The 22263-nt window shown below is 49.8% G+C and overlaps 12 protein-coding genes across 12 annotated transcripts; 8 read left to right on the forward strand and 4 right to left on the reverse strand.

Moving 5' to 3' along the window:
* Positions 1 to 599: 599 nt before the first annotated feature.
* On the forward strand, positions 600 to 1736 carry SNOG_02607 (hypothetical protein; the record flags this gene model as incomplete). Its single annotated transcript, XM_001793154.1, has 1 exon — positions 600 to 1736. One exon carries the CDS (start codon positions 600 to 602, stop codon positions 1734 to 1736), a length of 1137 nt encoding a protein of 378 aa, XP_001793206.1.
* Positions 1737 to 2389: 653 nt separating this feature from the next.
* Positions 2390 to 3535, forward strand: SNOG_02608 (hypothetical protein; the record flags this gene model as incomplete). Its single annotated transcript, XM_001793155.1, has 3 exons — positions 2390 to 2527; positions 2559 to 3088; positions 3140 to 3535. 3 exons carry the CDS (start codon positions 2390 to 2392, stop codon positions 3486 to 3488), a joined length of 1017 nt encoding a protein of 338 aa, XP_001793207.1. The 3' UTR covers positions 3489 to 3535.
* A 125-nt stretch (positions 3536 to 3660) lies between these two features.
* SNOG_02609 (hypothetical protein) lies at positions 3661 to 6588 on the reverse strand (the record flags this gene model as incomplete). Its single annotated transcript, XM_001793156.1, has 8 exons — positions 3661 to 4417; positions 4469 to 4803; positions 4850 to 4997; positions 5024 to 5097; positions 5222 to 5894; positions 5962 to 6035; positions 6111 to 6345; positions 6491 to 6588. 8 exons carry the CDS (start codon positions 6586 to 6588, stop codon positions 3661 to 3663), a joined length of 2394 nt encoding a protein of 797 aa, XP_001793208.1.
* Positions 6589 to 6929: 341 nt separating this feature from the next.
* On the forward strand, positions 6930 to 7725 carry SNOG_02610 (hypothetical protein; the record flags this gene model as incomplete). Its single annotated transcript, XM_001793157.1, has 4 exons — positions 6930 to 7108; positions 7159 to 7243; positions 7297 to 7397; positions 7446 to 7725. The coding sequence occupies 4 exons, from the start codon at positions 6930 to 6932 to the stop codon at positions 7723 to 7725; spliced, it is 645 nt and encodes a 214-aa protein (XP_001793209.1).
* Positions 7726 to 7798: 73 nt separating this feature from the next.
* Positions 7799 to 8923, forward strand: SNOG_02611 (hypothetical protein; the record flags this gene model as incomplete). Its single annotated transcript, XM_001793158.1, has 2 exons — positions 7799 to 8367; positions 8419 to 8923. 2 exons carry the CDS (start codon positions 7799 to 7801, stop codon positions 8921 to 8923), a joined length of 1074 nt encoding a protein of 357 aa, XP_001793210.1.
* Positions 8924 to 9462: 539 nt separating this feature from the next.
* On the forward strand, positions 9463 to 10889 carry SNOG_02612 (hypothetical protein; the record flags this gene model as incomplete). The annotated part of the gene is made up of 3 exons (XM_001793159.1): positions 9463 to 9718; positions 9772 to 10670; positions 10722 to 10889. The coding sequence occupies 3 exons, from the start codon at positions 9463 to 9465 to the stop codon at positions 10887 to 10889; spliced, it is 1323 nt and encodes a 440-aa protein (XP_001793211.1).
* A 951-nt stretch (positions 10890 to 11840) lies between these two features.
* SNOG_02613 (hypothetical protein) lies at positions 11841 to 12760 on the forward strand (the record flags this gene model as incomplete). Its single annotated transcript, XM_001793160.1, has 3 exons — positions 11841 to 11919; positions 11975 to 12084; positions 12135 to 12760. The coding sequence occupies 3 exons, from the start codon at positions 11841 to 11843 to the stop codon at positions 12648 to 12650; spliced, it is 705 nt and encodes a 234-aa protein (XP_001793212.1). The 3' UTR covers positions 12651 to 12760.
* Positions 12761 to 12830: 70 nt separating this feature from the next.
* On the reverse strand, positions 12831 to 15231 carry SNOG_02614 (hypothetical protein; the record flags this gene model as incomplete). The annotated part of the gene is made up of 7 exons (XM_001793161.1): positions 12831 to 13803; positions 14148 to 14161; positions 14214 to 14455; positions 14515 to 14786; positions 14878 to 14996; positions 15093 to 15109; positions 15141 to 15231. 7 exons carry the CDS (start codon positions 15229 to 15231, stop codon positions 12831 to 12833), a joined length of 1728 nt encoding a protein of 575 aa, XP_001793213.1.
* Positions 15232 to 15950: 719 nt separating this feature from the next.
* SNOG_02615 (hypothetical protein) lies at positions 15951 to 16635 on the reverse strand (the record flags this gene model as incomplete). The annotated part of the gene is made up of 2 exons (XM_001793162.1): positions 15951 to 16383; positions 16577 to 16635. 2 exons carry the CDS (start codon positions 16633 to 16635, stop codon positions 15951 to 15953), a joined length of 492 nt encoding a protein of 163 aa, XP_001793214.1.
* Positions 16636 to 17473: 838 nt separating this feature from the next.
* Positions 17474 to 18357, forward strand: SNOG_02616 (hypothetical protein; the record flags this gene model as incomplete). The annotated part of the gene is made up of 2 exons (XM_001793163.1): positions 17474 to 17628; positions 17685 to 18357. 2 exons carry the CDS (start codon positions 17474 to 17476, stop codon positions 18355 to 18357), a joined length of 828 nt encoding a protein of 275 aa, XP_001793215.1.
* Positions 18358 to 18905: 548 nt separating this feature from the next.
* On the reverse strand, positions 18906 to 19448 carry SNOG_02617 (hypothetical protein; the record flags this gene model as incomplete). Its single annotated transcript, XM_001793164.1, has 3 exons — positions 18906 to 19042; positions 19164 to 19324; positions 19399 to 19448. 3 exons carry the CDS (start codon positions 19446 to 19448, stop codon positions 18906 to 18908), a joined length of 348 nt encoding a protein of 115 aa, XP_001793216.1.
* A 1903-nt stretch (positions 19449 to 21351) lies between these two features.
* SNOG_02618 (hypothetical protein) lies at positions 21352 to 21747 on the forward strand (the record flags this gene model as incomplete). The annotated part of the gene is made up of 2 exons (XM_001793165.1): positions 21352 to 21420; positions 21574 to 21747. 2 exons carry the CDS (start codon positions 21352 to 21354, stop codon positions 21745 to 21747), a joined length of 243 nt encoding a protein of 80 aa, XP_001793217.1.
* Between the last annotated feature and the right edge of the window lie 516 nt (positions 21748 to 22263).

The following is a 22263-nucleotide window of genomic DNA, read 5'->3' on the forward strand; positions in this document are numbered from 1 at the left end:
GATAGCGACGCGGAATCTGTCAGTGGGCAAAGGAATGTCATGTCATCAAAGCAACTCAGAATCGCTATTCCAGCCCTTTCAGTATGCCTATTCGTTTCCTTCATCGATCAGACAAGCGTCTCAACAGCGACTCCTGCCATTGCTGGCGACCTCAACACTGGAACGGCAACCTCTTGGATAGGAACTTCGTTTCTGATCGCTTCGACCGCCTTTCAGCTGATCAACGGAAGACTGTCCGATATTTTCGGCCGCAAAAATCTTTTGTTGATATGCCTTGCTCTGATGGCTCTTGGGGACCTAGGATGTGGTTTCGCGCAGACGGCAGTGCAACTTTTCGTTCTCCGTGCTATCGCAGGTATCGGTGGCGGAGGTATCAACAGCCTCGTAATGATCATCGTGAGCGACATCACTACCCTGCAAAATCGTGGTAAATATCAAGGTCAGTGTTCGAAGCTATCTTGGAATATTTTCTGTTATACTCATACATTGTAGGCTGGCTCGGCGCTGTCATTGCTCTCGGGAACGGGATTGGTCCATTCCTCGGAGGAGCAGTTGTCCAAGGCGCAACCTGGCGCTGGATTTTTTGGATGATACCCATGATGACACTACCAACTGCAGCTGTCATTTTGTTCTTCCTGCCTTTAAAGCATCGATCTGGAGATTACATCGAGAAGATGAGAAAAATTGACTACGTTGGTATACTGCTAAACGTAGCATCTACTTTGCTGCTCCTGATACCTTTGTCCGGTGGCGGTGTCCAGTATGCCTGGTCATCGCCTTTCTTCCTCGGTGCTACAGCCACTGGCGCAGTATTAGCCGTTCTTTTCGTGCTGTACGAGTGGAAACTGGTAGCCCTTCCAATCATGCCGCTTCGCCTGTTCCGGGCTCCTCATTGCTGGTCGCTCTACTGCCAGTCCTTCTTGACCGGTCTCGCCTATTTTGGAAATTTCTTTTATCTCCCAATCTACTTCCAATCAATACTACGTTACACCCCTCTGGTTTCAGGTGCGTTGATCTTGCCGGTCATCATCACCACTTCAGTTACGTCGATTGCATCTGGTCAGTGGATGGCACGTATAGGCAGCTACATGCCTTGTATCCTTGTCGGGTTTGCACTCTGGACTCTGGGAAGTGGGCTCACATTGCTTTTTGACAGAGGGACCGGCCTTGCGGTGCTGGTAGTGGTCCTCATCGTGGAGGGTGCTGGCATTGGTCTCACACTTCAGCCAACCCTCGTTGGCATTTACGCGAATAGCCGCACCGACGACCGCGCCGTCGCAACGGGATTACGCAATTTTCTTCGAACTATAGGCGGCGCCTTCGGCTTGGTCGTATCTGGAGTGATCCTTTCGAACACTCTGAGTCGGAACTTGAGCGGCGAGACCTTTGTATCTGACGGTCTGATTGCAGACCTCACATCCTCGACATATGCTCTGGATGCGCTGGACCTTACCCGGGATCAACAGAACTTAGTTCTCGATGTTTACATGCTGGGATTACATTATGTTTTTGTATTCTTCACGGCGTGCTCTGGCCTTAGCTTAGTTCTCACTATATGGGTCGGTAACACCAGTCTCAAAGCGCCCAAGAAGGCTGAGGACGAAGAAGCTGCATCTGACAAGATCGATGAAATGGCATGCCAAGACCACGTCGCACCAGATTCGAATGTCGCTACAAGTAGCAAAGATGTGAAGGAAACGAAGGGGCAAAAACGAGAGAAGAGCCCTGCCATATAATGTTTTGGACATCTCCTCAAATCAACCCCCTAATCTATACTGACAAAGTTGTTGATGTATACTCGGAGATTATAATAGATACTGGGTTTTGCTGAATGTAGAAGCACATCAACTCACAGATCTATTTTGATGATTACTTCTTACATGTAACAACAGCTGACTATCGTTTCCATTACTTGTAAGATGCGAATGCCGGCTGTCGTGAATCATTGTGATTTTCCTGAAACATGAGTCGTGCATTCATCGCCAAAATGACCTTCCTAGAAAGGCTTAGAATTGGCCAAATTCCCGCGCATGCTGTCTACCGTTATCTTCGAGTTCACTGCATTACTAAAACCCCGCTTTACATGGCGTGCAGGTAGGGATGTTTCTTTAGCGTAACTTTGCCGAAGTTCACGGCTCCGATGTCGAACCTGTTATCGTTGAGGTTGGATTGGTCTGCGCCGACAGTTCATCAGGTCCATTGTGATGCGGTTCAATCCGATCCGATGTCGACGGGTAGAACTGGAAGCACAGAGGTTGGATATGTGTCAGGAAAGACGTTTGTATATAATCATTGAAGTCTGTCTAAAAGCCCTATTATTGTTGACTTCGTTCCCACCATAAGTCAAAGCACCTTCGCCTCTATCTCTATACATACTTTACTTGTCACAATGCCTGAAGTCTACGCCGCACACCCCGAATTTGCCTTTCCTCGCGATTTCAAGGGATTTGGCGAGAAGGGGCTTGAAGGTCTGAAGTGGCCAAACAACGCAAAGATTGCTGTTTCTTTTGTCATCAACTATGAAGAGGTGAGTTCGAGATTCTGGAATGCCTAGATAGTCATTTCATCAAGTCGCTGACCGTGCCCAGGGCGGTGAACGCTCAGTAATGACGGGCGATGGTGTGTCAGAAATCAGCCTCCGCGAGTATCCAGCAACACAAAGAATAAATGAGCGCGACTACAGCGGTGAATCCGAATTCGAATACGGCTCACGTGCCGGCTGGTGGCGTCTATTCAAGCTCTTCAACGACTACAAGATGAAGTTCACTCTTTACGCTGTCGGTGCAGCCGTTGAAGAGCAACCCGAAGTTGTTACTCGCTGTGTTGAAGAAGGTCATGATATTGCTTCACACGCATATCGCTGGATCGACCACCATAATCTTAGTGTCGAGGCTGAGAAGCAGCACATTCGCGACAATATCATAGCGCTCAAGAAACTTTCTGGTTATGCCCCCAAAGGATGGTACTATGGACGACCGTCGCCACAGAGTAGAGCTCTTATCCCGCAGGTGTACGAAGAGATGGGCGAGGAGCTTCTTTGGGCTAGCGATGCGTATGCTGATGACGTCCCATACTGGACCGATCTACCGTAAGAAATATCGATCAGGAACTTAGACTTGGGTATTAACTTGGAGACCAGACAAGAACGCAACAGCGCGAATCCCAAAGGCTGCCTGATGGTACCCTACAGCTACGACTGCAACGATTTCAAGTTCCTCAATGGTGGTCCTGGTTTCCGCAGCGCTGGTAGTTTCTCGGAGTATCTCATCAATGCCTTCGACGTGCTGTATGAAGAGGGTGAAGCGGGCGCACCAAAGATGATGACCATTGGGCTGCACTGTCGCATCATTGGTCGACCAGGTCGATACAAAGCTTTGCAAGACTTCGTCAAGTATATATCCAAGAAGGAAGGCGTATGGGTCGCAACGCGGACGGAGATTGCGGAGTCATTCAGGGAACAGTTTCCATATAAGAAGGGCCAGCGATAGCATAAACGCACAAAAGGCGAATATCGATATCAAGCCATATTCACTCCAACACTTGTCTTGTCCCTGCACTGTAATTGCATGTACGCAGCCCGTGGAAAGGTTTGTATATATTCTGCAACATTGGGCCTGATATGGTGTTACCTGTAGCCACCGAAGTTCCAGTGATCTGCGCCTATCGAGCGGCTTGGCTCTCCATGTGTATTGCTGCATCTTGTATTGGGTCCACGCCATACATGCCCGCATTTTCGTAAGCACTCCAGCTCATCTCATGCTGGGAGTTGTTCATGCTGTCGAACCTAATGCCATGACTAGGAACAGGAGTGTTGTCGTCTCTAACCATGTCGTTCCACATCCTCCAGCCCTGCCACCCGCCAGGCGCTTCCTCGTCCACCTCCATGAATGCATCTTTGACCGCATCAGTCACCATATGAGACATGGTGTGCTTGCCGATCCCTGTCGTCTTCGGTGAGGCTTGGTCGTGCGGAGGCAAGCCGGCACTGATAGGTTCCTGGTCCATATCAAGCTGCAGCGGACGAGCAGCGCCGGAGAGCGATGTTGTCGAGGCAGATTGTATCGTGAGCTTGAACAAACTCCCTGACAGGGCATCGAAAATGTCACGATACTTGATGGCTCCTGGCCACTTCTCGCCAAAGATGGTCATGATTTGCGAGCAGGCGCGAGTTGCTTCAAGCGCATCGTATGAGAACAGCGAACGGTCGCGCCAAATGCAATACACTAATGTTAGCCCTGCCACGAAGCACGAGTGCAGGGATATCATGGTATATGTCAGAGTTCCGTTCTGGCTTAGTCTCTTGTACGCGTTGCAAGCACAAGCCGCCGAGCGCGTGCAAGTGATAAACCGGGGATCCGAAGTATCGAGAGTAGGGAGAAAGACCGTATAGAGGAAAAGTACGGCTTTGTGATATTGTCTGTAATACATTTCTTAGTGATGTGATTGAAGTCCAGTCAACTTGTCTTACACGCCATAGAAGTCCCGGGCATCAAGATATGCACTCTCCGGATCATACATCCATGTGATCTTGTTTTCTTTCTTCGGTGTCTTAGGGGCGGTTTGTACCCAGTTGTCAAGATCTTGCCTTATTTTGGCCATTTTCCGATCCAGCTTAGCTCGTTGCTCCGGCGAACTATTGAAGACGTCTCTGTCGATGCGGAAAACCGCTTTATGAATACGAGACTGGATTCGATCGAGCTTGATGATGTGGATAAAAGGTTGGATGTTGGACCAGTGCTCCTCATTTGGCTGTGAAGCTTCCTGGTGTGTCAGGCTCCAGAATTCTGAATTCGTACTTGGAAGCTTGTCTCGGTTAGTCATAGACATCCCATCATTTGCTTAAACCTACTTCGACATTTATGTCGCGATCTGCGATTGCAAATGCCCGGCCGAGCACGATGCTGGTCATTCGATCCAAACAGTAGCAAGACCAGAAGACCCGGCGACGTATTTCTGCGTCTCTCCTCTGCTCAGACGAGGCAACTGTGCTCCTCTTCCTATGTAGCCCCATTTCGATGCATACTGACGTCGCATATCGGACTTGAGACCAGGCTCCTGCGCCATAGGGAGACCTTTGGCCATGCACACCGAGAAGAACTAGGAATTGAACAGTTGCAAGATCGTGTTGATCTAAGACATGATCCATGGATGCGGTTGCTGCCATAAGTTGACGCTACTTTATGTAAGTCAACAATATGAAATTTGACTTTTCTGAGCTTACCTCGTAGTCAACGCCACATGGTTTTCTGGTCAAAGAAAGAAAACGGGCTGTAATCGCGTAAATGAGGTGCAAGATGCTACGCTCAGTGATGGTCAAAGACCCTTGGCCGTACTGCTTCTCGAACACCTTCGTATAAATCACACGGTCTAGCAATGGCCAGCGCGTGTGTATGCGCTCGAAGAAAACATCGAATAACATGCGCGACTGTTCCCAGTCCGGAAACTCGTATACAGGCTCTTCTGACTGAGCAGACAAAGAAGGTCTCGAGGTCTCCGAAGATTGGCAATCGTCGGCAAGTGCGGGCTGGCCGATCGCTCGACCGCCTGCGCTTCGAAAGATTGATGATTGTAATACACGTGCAATCGTAGCTCCTGAGCTGGAACCAACATAATAAGGCTCGTGCTTGCCGCCTGTTGTACCAGACGCACACAGCGACAAGTACGCCACGCCATCTATGAGTGATGTCCTATCATCGACGTCCTGGTCCTCGGATATCGAGGTTCTGTGAGAATGGCCTGAAAGATTCAGTTGCTCATCCAGCATTGATAGATCTCCAGCATCTTTTGATGGAGAACTGGTAGGATTTTCCAAGCTGGGGTCGTAGTGATCCTCGGCGTGGTCGGGAAGACGAGCCTCAAGGAAAGCCACACGTTCCTCTAGAGCAGAGATGTATCTGACACTAATTAGAATTTGTTCCATGGCCTCTCTCCATTGAATAAGATCGATGCAGCTTGGCTTACAAAGACTTGCCACCGGGGTACTGTGGCCGCACTGTTCTCTCATATGCACATGGCACACTAGCTCTCTCACAAGACTTGCAAGGATGAGCACCATCACACTTTCAAGGTTAGGAGCCTTGTTGCTGTCGGATCGGATCAATCCAACTTACTCGCTGCTTTCTTCGTTTACATCTCTTGCAAGCCAAGGCTACGCGAGACTTGCGCACAGCAGAGAGCCTGCCAGAGTTGGCGTCGCGCAAGGAGGCTTCGGGTTCTGCACCGGATGGAAGTGCTGATTGAGCCGCAGGCCCGTTTCCCTCCTGGGCAGAGGAGTTACTCAATGGACTCGTTGGATAGGGCTGCATGATGGTCCGTCCGTCGATAGTTGGCGTATGCTCTGCACTCCTACAGTTCCCGAGCTGTGGTATGTGGTTGTAGCACGTGGAAAGTGTACATATTCCGACATCGCACCCAACGACATAGTTCTCGGTATTTCTGTACCGGCAGTGCCATTTTGTGGATATGATCACCGAGTCGAGTGCTATCTTACAATAAATCGTGCGAGGGCCGCTGCGGTGGCCGGTTGGGCATAGCCTGCCTTGGCGCGGATGCTTGCTTCCGTAAACATCCAGGATCGATAAGACACATTACGTCGCGAAAAGATAACCAGCGGAAAACCGCATTTGTTCCCGTCTCCCTCGGTACAAGCAGATAGATGTCTCAGTGCCAATATACAGGGGCTGCGACTGGTACTTACCATACATAGTTATGTGGTCGCGTCCGCTTGGCGACGCGCCACATCGGGTGGAATTCCGCCGACGAGGTCCAGTCGAATTTCTCTATCTCTGGGCTTCAATTGAGATAGGTGGTACGTCAAGAGGGTGGAGGTGAGATATGAGCGATCAAAATACATATCAAGGATCTGTCTATTCCGATAAAATGGACATGAACCATAACTGTCAGCAAATTATCGTTGCCATTGGACAAACATGGGCAAATTCGACATGGCGTCAAGGCACAGGATGACAGCACCTTTCCAATCAAAAGATGCATTCCTCAATTTTGTCAAAGCTCCGCAAGGCAATGAAGGTCATGCCACAATCGGGGACACCAAATGGTCTAATAAAGATCTCGAGCCCACACCAGAGGAACATCGAACTTGGACATGGTAAGACAACTGGCAAGATCTATCTCACAAATTGTTAACGAAGTACCAAGGTATAACCTCCCACTCTACTGGTTTTCCAACAAATTTTCTCTGGTTGGCTGGAACACAGGTGCCTCGTTGGTAACCATTGGCCTGGTAAGTTTGGTCCGAAGGCGCAGAACGGAGAACATGCTTCTGACATGGTATAGACATGGCAACAATCCTTCGTTTCTGCGTGTATTGGGTCATTCCTTGCGGCCATTGTGGTCGTTCTCATGGCCCGACCTGGCGTTAAATATCATATCGGATTGTAAGATGCTCGTTCCACGGGGACTGTGTTCTTGCTAACATTCTACAGCCCGGTCCTTGCACGTTCAGTCATGGGCATGTATGGATCTTACTTCTTCGTATTTATCCGAGCTATCGTCTGTATAATCTGGTATGGTATTCAGACTTTCTACGCTGGCAATTTGCTCTCAGTGATGCTTCGCTGCATCTTCGGCAACAGCTGGAAGAACTTTGGGAACACACTTCCTGTCAGGGCAAACGTAAACTCAAAGCAGCTTTTGACGTTTTTCATGGCGTGGCTTCTTGAGTTCCCGTTCGTAAGTGATAATGCTTGCCGGATGAACAAATGAGCATCTGCTGACTGCGAAGATGTTTATTCATCCTCGGCACAGCCACTATATTTATACCGTAAAAGGCTTCACAATGCCCGTGGCGGCCTTCGCCGTTTTTGGTTGGTGTATGGCAAATGGAGGCGGGCTCAATGCTATGAATCTTGCCTCGAAGACTGTCTCAACACCCTTGGGCTGGCGAATTATGGCTGGCGTCAACACCATCTTCGGATCACTATCCCCCATGTTAGTGAATCAGCCTGATCTTGCTAGATACTGTAAGAAGCCTCGCGATGCTGGTCCGATTCAGGGAGTAAGCGTCTTTGTTGCATCCGTCCTCGTATTCTTCCTTGGTATGGCATCAACGACTTCCATTCAGGCGAGATGGGGCACAGCGTATTGGAACATCTGGGATTTGTTCGACGCTATTCTTGACCACTATTTCAGTGCTGGTGCACGCGCTGGTATTTTCTTTGCCGCCCTAGCATTTTTCTTCGGCGTGTTTGCTACAAACTTCGGATCTAACTCTATTCCTTTTGGCGCTGATATGACCGGTCTATTTCCAAAATGGCTCACTATTCGCCGTGGACAAGTCCTTTGCGCTCTTCTTGGCGTGATCGTTCAGCCCTGGCAGCTCATGGCCAATGCTTCGGCTTTCCTCAGGCAAGTTCCCTGCATTATTTGGATTTGAGCAGCACGTTAACATTGCTGTAGTTTTCTCGGCTCCTACTCGATTTTCATGGCCCCATTGTGTGCAGTGATTATTGTCGACTATGTTGCACGAAAGGGCAATGTACATGTTCCATCCTGCTACATCGGCGAGAAAACCGGACTGTACTGGTTCAAAGGTGGTGTGAACTGGTACGGAGCATTGGCATGGCTACTTGGAACAACTATGGGTATTCCAGGTCTGATCGGCCAGTACCAACCGAATATTATCAGCAATGCCGCGAAGTATATGTACATGATGGGATGGCTTCTGACATTTTTTACTTCGGCCATCCTGTACTACCTGATGACTCTCTACTTCAAGCCCCAGATCCTGCCTCGAGGTCGGGAGAACACACCATCGAGCTTTGAATGGTTAGCAGATGATGGTCGTGAAGGATTCTTCGATGGGGAGAGAGAGGGCGAGATCATTTATGCTCCTGGCACCCCTCCAATGACAGATTCCGAGAAGCTGGAAATGGGCGAAAAGTCACTTAAAGTTACTGTTTGAGGACAGACTGAGATGTTAGCTTTGTGATGAATTTATAGTCTAGAGAACCTTAGTGCAGTTCAATTCGGCTTCAATGTTGTATCGAATAGGGACAGATAAAACGCAGTAAGCAATGGTTCTTGGTGACGAGAAATTGTGTTGCAAAAGCCTCTGTAAATTAGGTAGCAATTCGGGCCGCTCTACAAAGAGTCGATTTCCTGTCTCGTTTTGCCCGATAAGGCGCTTCCGGCGGCGTGTCAGATCCGATCTTTTAGTGCTCTCGCACCCCGGGCCCTGTGGCCTAGCGGCCTATCTGCGGCGGACTTTGTGCCGAAGGCAAGAACAGTCATGGAGATCTGCTCTTCTGGAAGACGTGTTCGGAATACTTCTTGTACCCTTTCGACTTGTACATTGCGACCACAGCAAATTGCAACTGCAATCACTACCCAAGTCATAGCGACAGAAAGTGAATACTGCACCAGAAGCGCTTGTACAACTGTACTAGATCAGGCCATCCGACAAAATTCCGAGCTACTGGAGAGTAGTTGTTGGTAGACAACATGGCCTCAGAACTCTACAGACTGACAGCAACCGAGATCTCAGCGAAAATCAAGGTCGGCGAGATCACAGTTTTGGATTACGCCAACTCGCTTCTGAAGCGCATCGAAGCGCGAGATGATGCTGTCCAAGCATGGGCATACTTCAAATCCGAGTATTTGTTAGAGCAGGCAAAGGCGCTGGATGCCATCCCATCAGCTGAGCGCGGCCCTCTCCATGGTGTCGCCATTGCTGTCAAGGATGTTATTTATACAAAAGGTACGTGTAAATGAGAGATGGCTTCATGATCATTCACTCAATTGTCAAGATAGATATGCCCACACAGTTCAACTCACCCATATATGCCGGTGACGCACCTAGGGTAGATGCTGGATCAATTGCAATTCTTCGCAAGGCTGGCGCGCTCATTGTGGGCAAGACTACCACAACCGAATTTGCGGCGACAACTACAGGGCCAAAGACACGCAATCCTCATGACTCAAAAAGAACGCCAGGAGGTTCTTCGTCTGGCTCTGGAGCTGCGGTTGGTGATTGCCAGGCACCCATCGGCTTAGGAACACAGACGGGCGGCAGTACCATTCGACCCGGCTCCTACAACGGCATATATGCTCTGAAGCCTACCTGGAACTCAATCACTCGCGAAGGACAGAAGATCTATTCACTCATCTTTGATACTCTGGGACTTTATGCTCGCGGTGTCGCTGATCTTGAGCTGCTGGCTGATGCGTTCGCGCTCCAAGACGATGAGCCCGCTCCTACCAACTTCGCTGTCAAGGGCGCAAAGTTTGCGCTTCTCAAAACGATGGTCTGGCCTCAAGTTGGATCCGGAACAACCGCTGCGCTTGACAAGGCCGTATCCCTGCTCCGAGCTCAGGGCGCTGAAGTGGAAGAGATCTCATTCCCATCACATTTGGACGATCTGCCAGCATGGCACCGCTCTGTACTCAACTCCGATGGCCGTACAGCATTTTTGCCTGAATACACCGTGGCCAAAGACAAGATCTCCGAGCAGCTCGTAGGACATGTCGAGAACAGCGACCAAATTTCACGAAAAGAGCAGTTGGATGCGTTTGATAACATTGCTGCCGCGAGACCAGTGGTTGACAAGATCCTCGGTAAATATGACGCAGTTTTAACGCCAAGTGTACCAGACGAAGCGCCGCTGGGGATCGAGAAGACGGGAAGTGCAGCGTTCTGCTTGATCTGGACTGTGAGTTTAAGCACACGCTGTTCGCAAAGACTACTGCTGACTGTCGTACAGGCCTTGCACACACCAGTGCTGAACGTGCCTGGGTTCAAGGGCGAGAATGGCATGCCGATCGGCGTTTCTCTTGTAGCGCCGCGCTATCATGACAGACGTCTGCTCGCAGTTGGCAAGAGTGTCGGCGCCCTTTTCGAGGCCGAGGGAGGATGGAAGCGATCAGTTTAAAAGCGGTCTTCCTGTATGCGAATGTTGAACCAATTGAGTATAGCGCGTGGTAGCCCGTTTTGCCCTTTAACGTGCTTTTTGCCGTGTTTGTCCTCGCGTCGCCTTCGTGACTGGAGGTCTTGCGAAACACCGCCCTTCGTTGCCGCGAGCATCGTGCTAGTAGCGTGCATGATTCACAGAAGTAGGTATGCTTCTCGCTGTAACAACGATAATCAAGTTGCAATGGTGTCCTGTTGCATACTCTGTGCTGCCCAGTTGTGACCTCGTTCACCAAGCCTTTCAAGGCTAGACCCAACAGAGGATATTGTGGGGTCTGCCTCGGCTTAATGTAGCTTAATTACCACAAAAGCAATCGCCTCCACACCACCTTCATCGACCATCAAACAGCATCTGAAATTCCATCCCGTTCGAGCACTGATTGATTAATCGCATCACCGCCATCGCATCAATACCGGGTTTGCCACAGCGTCGGCTCCGCACAATGTCATTCGGACCGTTGCGCCGTCACTAGATCTACCCTTGTCATCAAATGCCGGCGGCTCTAAGGCGCCAACATATAGATTGATTAAAGATGTAGGTCACGCAGCCCACGAAAACTAAGTACACGGTGTGTTCCTAGAATTGCCCAGGCTGGCGTCTTGTGTCCTAGATTGGTTGCAGGGCGATATACAAGGGATCCGCATTTCGTCTCTATTTCCAGCTGTGAGTTGGGTTCATCTGGCACTTTATATAGGCTGGCGCACCGCTCAAATGTGAAGATTGTCATTCTGTGTTTCATTCCATTAACTTCTGTGTACTGTTCCGCGATCACCATGTTTGGAAAACTTGCCATTGTCAATGCGCTGGTGAGCGCTGTGTCTGCGGGTATACTTTCGCTTACATAGCCCACGCTCAATCGCGGTGAGCTAACAATGTTTAGGCACTATTCTTTGGGATGGCCGATTCAATGAGATGGGCTCTTCTGCGGACCTCGACAAGTGGTCGTGGGCAAACCAGGTCGGCAACTACCAATACTACATTCATGGTTCAGGTGAGGCTTCTTCGTATTTGGCCACCTTGGCACATCTACTCACTGTCGTTCTTAGGTGCCACCTCAAAATACGTCAATCTGAGCCCATCTTACAAAAACCCTGGCGACACTGGGTCGAAGCAAGGTGCTAAGATCACCATCGACAGCACAGCCAAGTGGAATTCGGTAAGCATGATAGAGGTCGTGATCTGTTGGGCTGGCTAACACTGTACAAGGACATGTGGCGCACTGAGCTCATCCCTCAAACGAAAGCTGCCATCAACCAGGGCACCGTGTTCTACCACTTCTCTATCAAGAGAAGCACCACCAACGTCCCCAGTGCGACGAACGAGCACCAAATCTGCTTCTTCGAGAGCCACTTCACAGAGCTAAAGTACGGATGGGTCAATGGCGAGTCGGGTACTTCGAACACCAACCTGCAGTGGATGGTGGGCGGCCAGAGCAAGTGGAAGGTCGAGCTGAAGGCAGACGAGTGGCACAACGTTGCTTATGAGATCAACTTTGGGTCGAACCAAGTTACATTCTGGCATTCCACCGGCAACTCTTCGCTCGTCAAGACTGCTGGACCTTTCTCTACAAGCACATCTAGCAATGGTGCCGACTGGCATCTTGGTGTTCTTCGTCTTCCTCGCCAGGGCAACGATGGCACGGGTGCTGAAGATTGGTTTTTCTCTGGAACGTACATCGAGAGCGGCACGCTCACTACTTCTGTCGCTAGCCCTGCTGCATAGATCACACTGTGGACGGAAGAGACGCGTTGGACATGTTTTCCCTTTTGTAGATAGCTTTGGACAGGGCGCATACACATCACAAAAACCGACAAAAAGCTTTCCAGACTTCCAATTGCTTCTTCCATGGCTACATGAATTCCAGCGGCCCTTTCTTGGTGGCACGTTACGAGACTATCAATCTCATGACCCGTCCATGCTCACCACGCTCAAAATCCGTTGTCGATTATGTCTTTCGCAAACTTTACCTAGTCCTCCCGGCGTACCTGAAAGTAGGGAGGACAGTTTGGCATCATTATTGACTGCATGTCGCGTTCCCACTGGATCCAGAATCTCTTCTCTCAGGTAGACCATAAAGTTGCTGGGACAGTTGGAGAACCGCGTATAGCCTTTGAGTGCACAAACTTCTTGAAGTACTTCGCGATGTCTTTGTATGGAAATATCTGTACTGATTGAATCGAGGTATGGCGAGCTCTTTCCCATGATGTATTCGTACATGAGAACAAAGCTGAGCAGGTTTTTGAAGGGCAGTGACGGAACTTTGACATGGACTTTGACGGTCGGATGATCAAAGCAGAAGTCGAGAAGGGTCTGTAGTTTCTTTTTGGGCACGAGACTTTCCAAGACTAGTACGCGAATGTGTGGCACCTCTGTAGAGGGCAACATTCGGATGAAACTTGCACATTCCTCACCGGGCGATGCTAGTTGATGTCCACGAAACCGGATGGTGTTGCATCGCAGACCCAGCCCACGTGTTTCGTCTGAGAGCTGCCAGCAGGCGAACTGGAGCTGGTTGGCAATTATGTGTCGTCCTCGCGAGATGCTAACGTGCTTGCCTTCACACTGGATTTCTCGCTGCGTGACTCCAATGCGTGACGGGCGCTTCGACTCCAGCTGTTGTATCTGTTTTGTATTGTTGCCCTTATGGGGCATTTCCCGCTCTTTCTCCACCTCGCACGTTTTTACGGTGGGCTTGTCGTGTAAACACAGCCAGCCGATGTCCATCTCATCTGCGTAGTAGCTAACGCCCTTGTCTTCCGTAAGGACGTACTCGTAGATTAAGTTGCGAATTTCGCCAGAAGATCGAGTAAATTCATCGCGATCAGTTGCCTTGGCGCAGACGATATTGGTGAGAGGGAGGACTCGCGATCGAATACTTTGGGTAGGTAGGCTTATTAGCTTGTTGAAGTTAGACGCGTGATAAGTAGCAACAACTTCTCCGCACTCGTATGGCACACAGCTAAATTGATGATGATGAGAGCGTTTCAAGGAAGTAACCACGCCTTGTGTACTGAATGTTTTGCGTACCATAGGTATATACTATATATGCTACCCTTACTATCAATGATGCGATGAAACGAATTCTAATTTATGGCAATAGAATATGCGGTCGTGGTCAGCTTTGCGCTGCTTCCCGTAAACACCTCAGTACCTGCTTGCACAGTCTGCAGATACAAGCTGTTTGTGAACCCATTGCTAGCATAATTCGCCAGCAAGTACTTAAAGAACAAGTTCTGCATCAATCGTCAGCGTCTCTATGCTTACGATGCTCATCTCACAACATACCAAGTCCGCACTGAAGTTCGTCGCAGCACCTCCGCGCGCCACAAAGCTGTAAACTTTGACAGAGCCATTGAGGCCATATGCGAGGTCGAAAATCGTTCCGCCAATGGTCACAGTGGCAACAGGCGTGAAAGGATATCCATTCGCAGACAAGGGCGAAACGCCGCCAAACACTCCGAGCCAGACCATGACTTCAAAGAGGTTGCCGCCGTTGGCAGACGAGCCGAGAAAAGTGTCGTACGCCACTAAAGAATTGCAACTACATCAGCCTACTCTACGAAGGTAAATTGAGTGAGTTACGTACCATTTACCCTCAAATCAGTGCCAGTGTAACTCCACTTCCACGTTGTTGGCATACTCGTGTAGGTGCTGATCTGTTTCTTGGTGAAACCCGTCTCGACATTCGTATAACTCTTGACCTGATTCACGGTGCCAGACCACGACCATGTTGTGGACCAAGCAAGAGTGCTACCGCTCAAGCTATCGATTTGCGAGCATTGGGATCCGGTACCTGAAGACCAGCCCCAACCGTTGGTGTAGAGGGTGTACGCACCCGAGGATTGGGATTGGTATTGGCTGCACTGTGAGGTAGCACGGGTTGAGAGCTCGATTGGGGTAGCGAGCGTGATTGAAGCAAGGAGAAGAGTAACAACGGAGAACATCATACTGGGCAATGTCGTTGAGTGGTTGGTTTTGAGTGAAGCGGATGGTGATGGGTTGGAAAAACTGCGTATTGACAAACGTCTTATGTACCCTCTCCATCCTTCTGAGTATCGACTCCACATCCTACAAATGGTCCTTCGTAGGATCTGTGAGGTCGCACACACAACCCGTTCAGCTACTAGCCTTCCATTAGTGTCATTTTCTGTCTCACCAACATACCAATTGTGCTCCACTCTCTGTCCAGACCTCGTATCCTACCGCACTTACCATCAGCCGACCCATCTTTTATCGACTCCAAAAGGCAGACAGTTAGACCTTCAACATCTGACTGCATGTTCTCGAAGCCATGGTAAGCCATGCTGAATGCACGACTTCACCCGGTCCAATGATGTTCAGCCGAGGTCCACCAATATATCTTGCATGCTGCATGCACGGGACGGGCCACAGTTGAGGAGAGCGACATCAGTGTTGCATACCTAACAAACCGGGAAATGGGAACAGTCACGCCTCGGATGTGCTCCCGTTGGCCAATGGTGGGATGGTAGCGAGGATCTGGAAGAATGTGTGCATCAGTGGCTTGTTGCTTACTGGGTGAGGGGTTTCTGCCTGTCGGGAAACACCTTCATGTGGTAGTTTCTGATGTGCACATGGCCGGAGTGTGGTGGTATGAAGACCTTGAAGTACTATGTATTGGCACTAGAACAGCTGCAATTGATAAGCTATGCTCATGATGATAATTTGCATTTGGCATCAAGAGATCCTGCAGCTGGAGAACGTGTGTCTATCGATCGGTGAGCGATTGTCCGAACGCATCTCCGTAAACCCAGTTCGAAAGTCGCATCTGATCCGCGCAGTTTCCGCCCATTGACAGCCCAATGTATCCCATTCCGCATGTCGGACATCAACGTAGCTTTCGCACTAATGCGAACTTGCACACCAATCTGCTCCAATCTTTCCTTTCGGTACTCACATGCGTGGCATTCTCCACCCTTCCCTTCCAATTCCCCGCTCAGAATCCATGTGAGTAAAGATCCTTGGCTATCTCCACGAGCTCATCGAGACCGCCATCCGTCTTAGTCAGTAGGATTCTACGAATGACCCCGTGATTGTTGCACGAATGGCGGAATGCGGCCTCATCCAATGTGTCGAATGCGGAAAGATGACGATATTCTTCGGCATCGGCGTAATAAACTCGTTCTTGACTTGTTCTGGTAAAGCATTTAGGATGCTTTGTTGGAATACCAAGTCGTTGGTGATCTTTGGCAAGAATGTCATATCGTTGCGTGAGCCGTACTTGACAAGAAGCGCCGTGAACAGTAGAGATGAGGGCTTGGTCGATGCTAAGTTCGGGTGATAGATTTTCAGCATGCACCGCGGGTAAGCTAGGAAGAAGCTAGACAACTCTCTGAAAATGTTCGCTGGCCATTTCTGATCCTCGGCTACTCTCAGTACAAAGTCGTGAGCGTAGTTCTGGGGTTCGAGCTGGAGGTGCAGACTGTCCACAAAGAGCCTGAACATCGCAGCGCGTGGACTCGTGAAAGTGACGGAGTTGTAAAGCACCTCAAGACCTTTTGTTTCGAAACGTAGTTGGCGGCAAACATATTGTAGCTGGTTTGCAATGATGCGATGACCATGAGTTCTAGGTACTGTCGACGCAAGTGCGGCTGAGTCTGCTTCGATCTGACCAGGAACCACATCCTTACTGTCCACTTGTGGTGAGTAAGAGCACAGCCTTTGCAGCGTTCACCGCGTCCCTGACCATATTCGAGTCCTTTCTGCCTCGGATAAGACCAGCTCCGTATATCTTATTTCGAAGCTCTGCTGGCAACGAAAGCCAGTGGCGAGGGTAACCCCATGGTTGAGCTTTGATCTTGAACTGTGGTTAGTTCTTGAGATATAAATGTGGAGTTGTCGGTGAGGTACGTGTAGTTGCTTGTGGGATGTGCCGTGAGCTACTTGTAACGCACGCGCCTTCTCCTTATTCAAGGTGAATTTTACTTGAGCTTCCAGTATCGCGTACGCAGTGATTCAGAGCCCTCTCCAACATGTAAATTGGACTCACTTGCTGTATGGTGACATCCGTGTCTGCCTAATTGACTAATGACACTGCGCCAACGTTTACACACGGTCTATATGGTACGCATCATTATCGTGATTATCAAGGTTTTCGTGAGTGGATGTTCAAGCTCCTTATGAATACCATGTGAAAAAACTAGGGAGGCCGCGTGATGTTGCATGTGTGTTGTGTTCGGAGGTTTCACGCTTGACAATGTCACAGTGACGTCACCAGTTGCTGGATGGGCATTGAAATCGTAATTTTGCAACGAGACCGAGAGTACCCAAAAGCTATTGAGATGGCAGTGTGAAAGCTGAATTGAGCTGAGCTCTTTGTTGGCCCCGAGGCTGCGTATGCGCGACATGCCTTCTCTTTCACTTCTGTGCTCGAGCGCCTGAGCGTCCAAACGCACTAGTGACTTAGCGTGCAACTTATTGCTATTCTCACTTTACTTGAACTGACTCTTAACTCCACACAGTCCAAATAACCTCGAGTTTCTGTGCGCACGATTGTCTCCATGAGAGCCATCGGCTGCCACAAAACCATGGAGGATACAAGCATCGCTCCTGCCGATGGCACCTGCCACTTTCTCCGTCTGCCAGCAGAGTTGAGAGACCTGATCTATCGGCAGGCGCTCTTCTCACCCGAAGGTCTTGCTTGTAGGTCTACGCAAGAGTGCGGCAAGCTCCACTACCGGCTGTATGCGATCGAAAGCTACGACGACAGCTCCAAAATGAATGGCTATACGAAGGAAGTCTCCATTCAACCCATGAGCTCGGTTCTCAGCCGTTGGGAATCGCGACAAGCGAGCTCAATCAGCTGAAATTCGTATGTCGCCAACTCAATGTCGAGACAAAGTGCGTCTCTACGAGCATCAACGCAATAGTCTTCTTGAAGGGCATTCCCGATTTCATCGAATTTGCCACTGCCTGTCCGAAGAGCGTTCTGAACCAGATATCCTCTGTTACGATACATCACGAACAAGAATACGATGATCACAACTTCTGTGAGCCGAGCCATGGCACTTCACTACTGGACTTCTGCAAGCAACAACCATACACCTCCGTCGAGCTACGACACTCGTGGCTCGATCCCCATGAGCCAGACTTCTTTCAACGAATGATTGAGTTTGCGATTCATTTCCGCAACGACCGAGGAGTCGTTGCTCGAGTGACCGCCTCTCTCAACGCGCAACAATATTTAATTCACAGAGCTGTGGATATCTGGTACGCAAACACGGACATTTCCGACCGCCTGAAGGAGTATCCTCGGAACTTGCGCGCATTTCCACCTTACAAAACTCTCAACGATGTCGTTTTTAAGGACCATTACCTAGCGGATGCCATCGATATGCTGGATGTAAACATGTCAGATGGTCTACCGGGCGGAGTTGAGTTGGTAAAGGGGGTCTTTCAACGAGGCATTTGATGCAGAGTATTCTCGAATCTGTGTACTGGATATAATTCATCTGCCTCAGTATTTACAGTAGTAAAGAGAGAGAGAAGCTAATAGTCGACAGTATAGTAATGAAACCACATAGGTGGCATCAAGTGTGACTTGCCACCTTCTCGTGAACTCGACATGATTCAGGATTGTAAAAGATAACGTTGTCGTGAGTCCCACGAAGTCCAATGATTCACACAACAGCGCATGCTTAAACTCTATTTTACCTTCTTACTTTCTGCCTTACGCTCTACGCCAGCCTCGAACCAGCTCATAAAATGTGCAAGAATATCTCAAACCACTATTACGGCTGCACCGCCGCGAAGTTTGCCCCCGCAGAATGCACCCAATACGCCACCTCCCATCCCTGTTACAAGCAACCCTGTTCCGGCCAAGAAAACATCCAAAAGTGGCAGCCACGTTGAACATGACATAAGGGTGCCGGCGCGCGAACATAGCCATGTCGATGTCACGAAGGTAATCTGTAAGTCGAGCGCAGTTGTAGAAGTGATGGCTGTTGCCAGGTGCTGGCGCTATGCAGCAGCGTGAGGCTGATGCCCAGCGTTCTTGTTCGAGGTCCAGTGCGATTTTGAGATTGATACAGCGTGCACGTCTTTCGCTGACGGTGGCGAAAAACTTCTTGACTTGGTGCAAAGGACATGGATGTAATCTACCAACACGCGTGAAGGTAAGGGTATTCAGCTCGTGAACTCGCCCTTTGGTTTCATGGTGAAGCTGACGACAGACTTATTTGACTTGGTTGGCTTCAAATGCGTGTGAGTGTTACATACTTTTCGTAACGAGATCGAGGTTGGGGTACAGGCGATCAATGCCGCCTAAGTCGGATTGATAGTGCAGGCCTCCGAGCTCGCATAACGCGTAGTCCATGATCAGGTTGCGCATTTCTGAGGGAAGATGGAGCAGCGGGGACATGCGTTGGTTGCGGGCAATACTATGGATTATTAGCATGAAATTCGTGTTAATGATAGAAGCCGATATGGTGATTCGAGCTTATCTTCGGCTTACATGATTTCCTGATCCTGTCTCGTGAACAGAACATCTTGATCTAAGAGCATAGTGTGCGACTGTTAGTGGTGATGTGAGATTATGAACAAACCTGCGAAAAAGAGACTTTTGTGCCTTTTTGAAAATACAGCGCAAAACCGGAGGTGTCAAGCATCGTATACCCGTCCCACCTGACCGCGCTGTCGCCTGGTCCTCCCATACCGGGCGCAGAAACTAAGCCAGGAAGCTAGGTGCGAATTCGACCACAACTTTCTCCACACAGAGCTTTCGAATTTACAAAAAGTCAGACTTCTTCTGAAGCCCACGATGAGTAGATATACACATAAAGAAATTGAATACAATTAGGACGGAGATGTTATCAAGTGATGGAATCTCGTATGGACGTTTCTTCTCTGTTTGCACCTGGTATGGGAGAGCTCGGGCAGCGGGTAACACTGAAGCATGTCTCATGCTCAGAGCTTTTACATACTCATGGCGCGTGATCATAATGAAGCCGGCTCTTCGTAATTGTCGATAGGTATAGCTGGCCCATCGTTGTTGGCAGAAAGGAAAAGCCGAACATTACTCGATGCCACCTCTCCAATCAATAGGAATGCTCACAAGACTGACCTACGACCGAGGCAAAATTGGGCTGGTGTTGTATACCGCCCAGGCCAGAACATTAAACTGATGGGCTGAGTTGATGCGCTTGTTGATAGTCGCGGTGCAATCCCATTGTGCGCTGGAGCCATACGCACAGGTTCATGGCAAGGCCGAACACAGTCGGCCTGGGCTCAATTGTACCGCAAAGCAACCTAGCTTTGGAAATCGTCGAGGACAGCTGTTCTCGCCACGATACCATAGAGCCGCTCGAGAAGTTCCCAAAAAGTCCGGACGGCGACTATCATGGGCCCCAAATTGGTTCTCGGTGCCTCGGCCAGTGTACCATCGGCGAAACCCACACCAAGCGGGGGGCACTTAACTCAGATCTTACGTATCGACTGCAGAAAAACGCGAAAAAGGCGCGAGAAGAGGAAGTGGACGGGCAGGAAATGGAAAGAAAAAGCTATTGAGAGAAAAGGAGAAAGCAGTCAGGCAAGCATACGAGAAGGCGCTAACCCCCTCCCTCCGTCTTTCGTTACCAAACCTTGAAATCCAGACGCGACAAAAGAAACTTCCACATATTCCAACGCGTGTCGTCAAGACTCTGGCGAGCCGTTGCAGATCACGAAAAGAATCGGCATGCGAAACACACCAGCAGAAGTATGTTGAGCAGGTGTGAACGCTATTAATCAATGGGCACGGGAACATCTCGCCACACAATCCTCTCAGCACGCATGCAGTCACAGTACTTACCCACAAGCATTTCTGCTTCGTATTCCCACCGGTCAAACCCAACACCCCCACTAAACACGCGACACGTCTCAATCAAATTCTCACACAAAGCACACTGCATGCATCACCGCCCAGACCCCGAATGCAACATTTCACCCCCCTCTGCCTGACGCGCTACCCTTGACTATGCCTAATGTGGCGCATTATTACCTCAGCCCGACACGTCTCACGCGTGCGCGCCATCATCTGACGAGCACTATACGCGTCGCACCCACGCCCGCGGGCCCGCTGCTGCTGATGTTAGTGCGCGATGAGTGGCTGCGGGACACGCGCTAGTACTCCGGGGACCGAAGTGTGTAGGCTGACGATGTGGAGTCTCGCATGTTCTGTTCGGTGAGCGGGCGGGGGTAATATTTTTTTTTTGCCTGCGGAGTTCTACGGACGGCATGTTGCTGAGGCAGCAGATGAAGAATTTGCTTGTCCGGTGAGGGACGAGGGCAAGATGGTTGGTGGGTTCAAAAGGTGCATTTGGGAAAGGCAAAGTATATGGGCACGCATTCCTGATTGTTTCGTCATTTCAACGCTTTTTTGAGCTATCGATTCAGCTTAACCACGGATTACCGGGCTCGGCTGGGCATGATGACGCTTGGGCACGACACGCTACGAAACACACTTAACGGCACGGCCGTTTGCGGAGAGGGGGCGTGTGTGCGTGCACACCTGGGCTGATTACATCTACCTGGCACTCACCACTTCTCACTTCTCCTTCATTGCACTCGAGTTCAGCGAAAAGATCATTCCATAAAGCTAGCTAATTTACCCTAGACCTCTTCTTCGAACTAGCTGATCTGTCAAGTATAGAGACGGACATTGATGCTTTCCATCCAGCCAGATCCGTTTGATCCAGAGCAAACTCCGCCAAAATACAAGAGATTAGGGATTGGTCGTTCACGCTTCGAGCAAGTCGTCGAAATCGTCATGAAGAGCCCGTATCCGAAAATCCATAGACACCCGAAGCCCGCCGACCGATCGTGATATTCGTCATGCTGTCATGATAAGGAGATGGGGTGTGAAGACACCTATAAAGAGTGCAGCATGCCACGTCGATGCGGGCATTCAAGAGAAAGCAAAATATGGTTGAGCAACGTGTGCCAACGAGTGCCGAAATGTACAAAAAGACAAGCAAGGTCGGAAAGGCCATCGGTCCAAAGGCAAGGTCATCCATCGGACCCAGCCATATGCTGCGGATCGCTAGAGCACCGGGTGCTCTCAGCCACTGCAGAAAGAGGGTTCGTCCGCCGTGCTTTGCCAAAATTACTGAAGTAAATCGAAGAGAGACATTATGGGCATATGCAACCATATCGTCATGACCCGTCATACCCAAAAAAGGAACAAGAAAATAGCAGACAAGTCGACCCTCTCCGAAGCCATCCAATATAGACTATGGGGTAAGATGCGCCGCCGACCTCGGAGGGGTGTCGATGGTAGGTGAAGAAGGTAGATGCAGTATATGCACATATAAGAGATACTTTTTGGATGGCAGTGGTGTGC

The sequence above is a fragment of the Parastagonospora nodorum genome (assembly GCF_000146915.1).
Source record: "Parastagonospora nodorum SN15 chromosome Unknown scaffold_4, whole genome shotgun sequence".
Classification (NCBI taxonomy): domain Eukaryota; kingdom Fungi; phylum Ascomycota; class Dothideomycetes; order Pleosporales; family Phaeosphaeriaceae; genus Parastagonospora; species Parastagonospora nodorum.